General features: G+C 33.2%; 1 protein-coding gene across 1 annotated transcript in view; it reads right to left on the minus strand.

The window, feature by feature from the left end:
- The window catches only part of TDRD3 (tudor domain containing 3), a 134160-nt gene that overhangs the window by 82656 nt on the left and 43267 nt on the right, over positions 1–8237 (minus strand). The window contains exons 6-7 of the mRNA XM_006776758.2: positions 4949–5020; positions 2665–2814 (exon numbers count right to left, since the gene is read on the minus strand). Of these exons, the coding sequence (XP_006776821.2) occupies positions 2665–2814; positions 4949–5020 (222 nt within the window). The remainder of the gene's footprint in view (positions 1–2664; positions 2815–4948; positions 5021–8237) is intronic.

An 8237-nucleotide genomic window follows, 5' to 3' on the forward strand; every position in this document is an offset into this window, starting at 1 on the left:
ACACATATTCCTGCTTTTGATCCTTTGCAAAAGCTTTTCCTTCTCTCTCGAATAAGCTTCTCATATAACCACACAGCTAATTCTTTTTCTCTCTCTCAAGTCTTGGCTCAAATCTCACCAAAGTGAGGTCCAATCAAACTACTATATTTAAAACGGAAATCTACAATGATTATTTAGTATGTTTACATTATTTACTGACCTTACTAGTACATAAACGACAAAAGAATTTCAAAAATTCTCGCCCTAGCTGGTTTGGCTCAGTGGATAGAGCATCAGCCTGTGAACTGAAGGGTCCCGGGTTCAGTTCGATTCTGGTCAAGGGCACATGCTCAGGTTGCCAGCTCCATCCCCTGTAGGGGGAGTGCAGGAGGCAGCCAATCAGTGATTCCCTCTCATCATTATGTTTCTACCTCTCTCTCCCCTCTCCCTTCCCCTCTGAAATCAATAAAAATGTTTAAAAAAATTCTGTTTCTGACCATCTTATTTTAAATCGTACTCCCCCCATACAAATGGCACTCCAAAAACTTTCTATCCTACTCTACTTTTCCTTTTTTCCCATAGCACTTACCAACTTCTAACCTACCATATAATTTATATACTTATTATATATTAGTCTGTCACCCCTTACTATTATATAAACTTGATAAGGACAGGGATCTTTTGTCTATTTGTTCATTGATTTAACCTAAGCATTTAAATTACTTTCTGGTGTTCATCCACAGTGGCTCAGTTGGTTGGAGCATCGCCCCATGCACTGAAAGGTTGCATGGCAGGCAAGGGATCAATGTTTCTCCCTTTCTCCCTTTCTCCCTTTCTCCCTTTCTCCCTTTCTCCCTTTCCCTCTCTCTCTCCCTCTTACCCTCTCTGGGCATGTCCTTGGGTAAAGATATGAATAAACAAACAAACAAACAAACTTCCTGGCATATAATAAGTTCTTGAAATATACTTGCTGAATGAAGGAAAAAAAGAATGAAAATCATCACTTCATCATTTGTAGTAGATTCCACCAAATCCACTAACTGTTTTAATAAAAGACCATGAAACATATTTTCAGAACCATTACAATATTATGTTATTTTTATGTTCAGGCAGATTAAATATAAATATATGTGTATAGTTAAAGATACATAGATATACAGGTGTAGATATAATCTTCTACTGTAATGTACATAGGTTTAATCCTAGAATTGTAATAGGGTAACCTTGGGCAAGTTTTAAGCCTCCATCAATTCTTTCATATATAAATTGAGGAGTTTTAAGTTTGCTTCAGAAAACTATGGCTTTTTACTTATCAAATACTTATGGGAAAATATAACATGATCAATTATGACTTTAAAAAGTGAAATATATTACAGTGTATTAAGTATATTCTAGCAAATAGAAAGCAGTAAACACATCAACCAAAATTTGGGGAGAAAAGTTTGAAAAAAGTATAAATCAAAAGAACAATTTTCCTATAGATATTAAGAAATTGATATACACCCATATCCTCTTCTGTAACTCCATAATTTTAATAGCTTTTTTTGGAAAAAGAAATATATTTCATGTAAACTGTGTGAGATGTATTAATTTCAGAAATATTAAAAATGATTTTTTTAAATGTGCTTTAGAATGGAGGAAACACTGAAGAATAGCAATAGTCATGATTATTAAGAGCTTTTTAGCAAAGGAATATTGTGATCTGTGCCATGTAGTATTCAAAATGTTTTAGAGATTATTAATTTTAATTCTCACCATAACCACATAAACTGGGTACCATTATTACCTTCTTTTCATAGATAAACAAAAATAGGTTACAAAATTTAAGTAAGCTATCCAAGGTTGTCAGCAGATATGCTCTGAGGTTTTGCTTTTGGTGTCTACATTAGACTGATGATAGAAAGACATGCTGCAGGAAGAACCAAAATGCAAGGAGTCTCCTCCTTAACTTTGAATTTCAATAGATTACTTATATTGTTATTGTCTTTTCACATACGGTAACAAATCCAACGAACTTCTGACCTTCTCCATGTATCAGTGAAAAATGCCCTGGCACCTTAGGGAGTCTTAAGCTTATACATTTTGCTCATATGTTCTTTTTCTAAATCCTCTTGATAAGTCCATTAAGTTACTCTTGCTAGCAAACCACCCTTCTTTTCTCCCTCTTCCTTTTTTTCCTTTTTAACAGTGTAACAGCTAAACCCAATGCTTTATATTTCTGCAGAGGGTTTCCTATTATTAGTTGGACTTGATGACACTTCTTGAGGATAATTTTCCCCTCAGCAACTGAGAATGTAGGTAAAAATCAGAGGCTCAGGATTAACAATTTTGTCAGTTTTCATCCTTAAATCTATGTAATATATAGTCAAAACTGTTTTTTTTTCCTTTGGATAATATGTGTATTTATATATGTGTGCACCCCATTTACTAATAATAGCCAAATGTTTTTTAAAAATTATTTTTAATTTCTTGCTTATTTGAAATAGGTGTTTTCTCTAGTTATTTATTGATTTTTAGATTTCTATAAGAAATTTTAATTCATGAATTAGTTGCTTAGATAGGCTTTTTAAACCAGTGAGATTGAAATAGTTTTCTTTATTCAAACCAGTAATGAGTCTTAACTAACTGCTTTTTAAATAGAATGACAAAAATTAAGAAAATTTTATTATAATTTAGTTTTCTTACTTCTTTGCTCTTTGCAACTTCTGCAATAGCAGCAGTCCTTTGCTTTTCAAATTCATCATTATCACTTGGGGGTTTGACAGGCATTGTAACTTGCAGGGTCTTCCTTCGATCAAGTTCTCTGCTATCCATTTGGACATTAGACACACACTTCTGATAATAATAAATAAAAATTAATCACGTCAGTAGTTCCCAGATTCAAGGTTTACATAACAAAGTATTACTTCTTCAAAAAAAGTCTGTATCTTAATAACTGAGAACCCATAAAAATAAAATTTTCTATTTAAAAATAAAGGTAGAAAACTGATTAAAGTAACTTTTAAGTAAGTGTAACTGGTAAATAAAATGAAAAGCTTCACAAAACCCTCCCACGACCTAAGTTTCATTTTAGGATAATGACTTAAAATAATTTAAATTTCAAACAGTCTGGACCACTGCACAACAAAAGGTAAAATTCAGATTTTTATTCAGAGCTTGATTTACACATTATGCCACAATATCCTTATGAGGATTAAGTAGTATAGCTATTTTAACATATAAAAAGAAGTCTCTGAACTTATAAACCAAAAGCTAAAAGCATACCCTCTTCCTCAATCAAGCTGCAAAATTTATTTTTAGTCTCATAAATTGAGAAAGTCATCACTGCCTAAAAATAAGTCCAATCATAGCAGTAAAAATCCTATAAAATAAACCTTTTCTCAACTCATTAATAACAGTAAGAAAACATGCTCTCAAACAAATGTTACACAATTACAGATTTTTATCAATATAAATATGTCCTGTTGATACCAGTACACAGCTAGCATTATCTACCTTTAACCCTATACAAGTCTAAGAAAGATATGCTGAAAAGAATTTTTCATAATGGACTATAGAAACAAGTATTATTAAAACTATAACTTTTATTATACTTCCTAAGACAAAAAAATCATTAAACATTCTTCAAGATCTTGAAAATAATTAAATCACAAGTCTCTTAGCAATTTCTGAAAGAAATATTATCACCAAAATATTTAAGAGAAAATCAAATTCTTACAAACATATCATTTATCATTTTCAAATACAAATTATTAGAATATTTATACCATTTTGATTCTGGGTGTTTTTTTATTATACTGGTAGAAGTGAGAATATCATCAACATAGATCACACCAAAGGGCATCATGCCTCTTTTTATCTTGACTGTGCCTTGTTGCGAAGCACAATAAAAATTAACGTATTTTTAAAAATACTTTCAAAATAGACATGATGTAAGAATGATTCCATTTAATTTTGAGTAGACTCCACATACAGGTTTTTGAAGAGGCGTGCATCTGATCCTACCCATTTATCTTCAGATCAGCTAGTTATCTTTTTCACACACAAAAAATTTTTAAAATTGTTAGAGAGATCCAGGTTTCTGTTTCCTACCTATTGTGTCCCTAACTCATCTTCAGTACTCTCAAAGAAAAATAAGGAGCACACACAAGGTAGAATACTGAAAGCTAAATTTTGGTGGCAACATGTGGCAAAAAGCAAGCTGTCACAGAGATTATTCTCAGACTCTTCAGGAATAAAGCAAGAACAGGCTAGAGGAGGCTGTTCTGAATGCAGTTTGATGCTGAGCACAACCATGGAGACATAAGGTACCAGCTGAGGAGCTGTACCTCAGGGTAACATAGCAGCAAGGGGGGCGAAAAATAGGAAGGAGACAGAAAGCCTTTGGCTTATATAAGAGAAGGATCAGGGATGCTGTGGTTGAAAGGAAAATACCAACTGAAAATAAAATTACATTCCTGACTAACAAAGGTATTTGAATCAAAGCAGAAGAATAGAATTTTTAAAAGGGAGGCCTGGGACAGCAGACTCTGATACAGTGCAGTGATGCCCCTTCCTGCCTCTTTGGTCCTCACTTCTTTGTCTCATCCTTCTGTTGACACTTTTATTTTCTCTCTCCCTCTTTTGTTTTAAATTTAAAAAATGAGAAATTTTAGCATATTTTTTTTCTTTTGCATTTCTCTCTCTCAAAAAAAAAGCCCCACCACCATCTTATCTTAATTAGTTATTAGTTGCTCTTCAGGTGTGCTTCTTAATTTTTTCAATCTTTGGGTTAACAGTTCTTGATAAAATCAATTTAATTACAGTGAATAAAAAAAACACAATTACTAAATTCCTTTACTGAATATATTTCCATATAACACCATGACTTCTGAATGAATAGTTCAGCACAAAGCTAAACACAGCTTGAATACAGATGGAAAACACTTTTTGCTGATTAAAATTCATCTGCCAACATAAAAGTCATTACCTGTCCAAAAGGCACAAAAGGAGGTGGTCCACCTTCAGTTCCAATATTGCTTCTATTGTGTTTTGACAAGCTCTGTGAGAAAAGTGAGTCACAAAATAGAAATTATACATAAAAAATATATTTCCAACATTTACAGTACACCAGGACTCTACTTATTTTAATACATTCTTATAACACACACACAGAGAGAGAGAGAGAGAGAGAGAGAGAGAGAGAGAGAGAGAGAGAAATTTTCTATAAAATATTTCAAACTATATAAAATATTTTATTCCTAACTTCAATAATTAGGTAAAGGCCCTTTCCTAATCTCCCCATACCAGACACACATTCACGCTCTAGCTGGTTTGGCTCAGTGGATAGAGAATCCACTGGAGGGTCCTGGGTTCGATTCAGGTCAAGTGCACATGTCCAGTTGCAGGCTCGATCCCCAGTGGGGGGGCATGCAGGAGGCAGCCGATCAATGATTCTCTCTCATCATTGATGTTTCTATCTCTCTCTCTCCCTCTCCCTTCCTCTCTGAAATCAATAAAATATATATATATATTAAATTAAAAAAATACTTCTATAAAAAAACAAACACACATTCACAACAGTTTTTAGAAGTATTTACCAAGCTACTCCTACAAGAACAAAACACAGTAAAAAGCCCTCCTCAGCAAGTAGCAAATTCAAAGATAACAGACTTTGGTAAAAATTTTACTTTAAAGCATATTAAAACTAATTTTAGACATAAAATCTATTAGCAAACAACATACTTGTTATATTGCAATATACTAAGAAATATTTATTTGGTCTTTGTCCCCAATTCTTGGAACAGAGTTCAGAAGTGTAACTAGAAACAGTTTATGGGAATACTGATGACAGTGATTTGCAATTATTTAAAGAGATCATATTGTTACATTTCATAATATGCTAATTACTTCCAATTACAAAAAAAAACATCCTTAATAAAGATGTGGTTTAACTGGAATACCTTCTTGTGCCAGATATATGGAACAAGTTGAAGATTTGATGATTCAAAAAACAAAAGACAAACAAAAAAGACTTGTTTAAAAAATCAATTTATATTTTGACGAATATTTTAAATAACTGAATGTTATTTAATAAAAATAAGCTTCCAAACTCTAATAATTTTGCTTTCTTTTTTCCCTATCTCTCATATTTAAAATTAACAATGTATTAAGCAAATGGGAAAAATATTTTCCTTGCAGAGGCAATTCCTCACATTATAAATTCCTTTGAATGTCATGAGGAATTTTCAGAAGGATGGACTCCTTGAAGCCATCCATTCCTCCTGTTTCATTTTGAGATGTTAACATATATCTGTTAAGCACCAGCTATCATTTAATACAGCTTCTTAACTGTAAGCTTTTCCGTACATTTTTAGTAATTATCATTATAGAAAATGTCAACTGTGTTTTTACACCATTATACAAAAATTAACTCAAAATGGATCAAAGACGTAAATTAAGAACTAAACTCATAAAAACTTCTAGAAGAAACCAGGGGGAGAAAGCTTTATGACTTTGGATTTAGATTTGGTAGTAATTTCTTGGATATGACACCAAATGCACAAGTAACAAAAGAAAAGAAAAACAGATAAAATTGAACTTCATCAAAATTAATAACTTTTGTGCATCAAAGGACACTACCAACAGAGTAAAAAGACAATCCCTGAAATGTGAAAAAAATACTTGCAAATTACATATCTGAGAAGGAACTGATATCTAGAATATACTGAGAAGTCCCACAACAGAAAAGAAAACTGATTTAAAAATTAGCAAAGGACTTAAATCGATACTTCTTCAAAGAAGATACACAAATAGACAATAAGCATACGGAAAAAATAGCAAGAGTTGGCAAGGATGTGGAAAAATTGGATCCCTTATATATTACTGATGAGGATGTAAAATGGTGATGTCACTGTGGAAAACAATATGGTAGTTACTAAAAACAAAATTATACTATAAATTATGATTCCTCAATTCTACTTCTGGGTAAATGCCCAAAAGAAATGAAAGCAGAAACTTGAACAGATATTATCTTCATAATAATTGCATTATTCACAATAGCCAAAAGGTGAAAATAACCCTAATGTCATCAGTGGATAAATGAACACAAAGTCACACACACACACACACACACACACACACACACACACACGCGCACACGAATATTATTTGGCCTTAAAGTTAGGAAATTCTGACATGCTACAATATAAATAAAACCTAAAAGACATTATGCTAAGTGAAATAAGCCAGACAAAAAAGATAAATATTGTATGATTCCACTTACATAAAGTACCTAAAGTAGTCAAATTCATAGAGAGAAAAAGAAGAATCATGGTTGCCAGAGATTGGGAGTAGGTGGGGAATGAGAAGTTAATGTTTAATGGGTACAGAATTTTAGTTTGGGAAGATACAAACCATGTTCTTTCTTTTCTTCACCTGTATGTAATCAACTTGCTACAACTACACCACCTGCATATGATTTAAATATTGTTCAATGTTCTCTTCCCCTATTTATTTTACAAGAATATTCAGGGTTTCTTTAATTCCAAAATTCTCTCTATGGATTATGATTTCTATGTGTGCACTTGGTTTCAGTGTGTACTACCTGCCAGATGTTCAAGTAATTGAACTCTCCATGGTTTCTACATTGCTATGGTTACCAAATCAAAAAACTATAAAAGGATAGAGAATTATAATTACAGTAAAATGTTTTTAAACTTTTTAATGTAAACTTTTATTGCTTCCTAACAAGAAATACTAACAGGCTTTAGGAAACAAAGTGCAAAGATACATAATAAAACATTACAAGGACAAGTATGAAACTACTATTAATCTCTCTCTGTGTGTGTCTGCGTGTGTGCGTGTGTGCGTGTGTGTGTGTGTGTGTGTGTGTGTTTGGTATACAGGAAGTTCCTAGAATGTTTAACAGAATTTTCAGTCAGTGAAGTAATTTTGGTTGGATTGGGAAAATTATGTAAGATGTTGGTCTGACTTAAGAACATCTTACCACATTTTTTAAAATTTTTAATTGTAATAAAAACTAGAGGCCCGGTGCACAAAAATTTGTGCACTTGGGGGGATAGGGGTCCCTCAGCCCAGCCTCCCTCTCGCAGTCTGGGACGCCTCGAGAGATAACAACCTGCTGGCTTAGGCCTGCTCCTGGGTGGCAGAGGGCAGGCCCAATCCCTAGGTGCAGCCCTGGTCGGTCTCAGAGCAGGGCCAATTGGGGAGTTGGGGCGCCGCCCCCTGTCATGCACAGAGCAGGGCCAATCAGGGGG

The sequence above is a fragment of the Myotis davidii genome, unplaced genomic scaffold, assembly GCF_000327345.1.
Source record: "Myotis davidii unplaced genomic scaffold, ASM32734v1 scaffold488, whole genome shotgun sequence".
Taxonomy (NCBI): Eukaryota; Metazoa; Chordata; class Mammalia; order Chiroptera; family Vespertilionidae; genus Myotis; species Myotis davidii.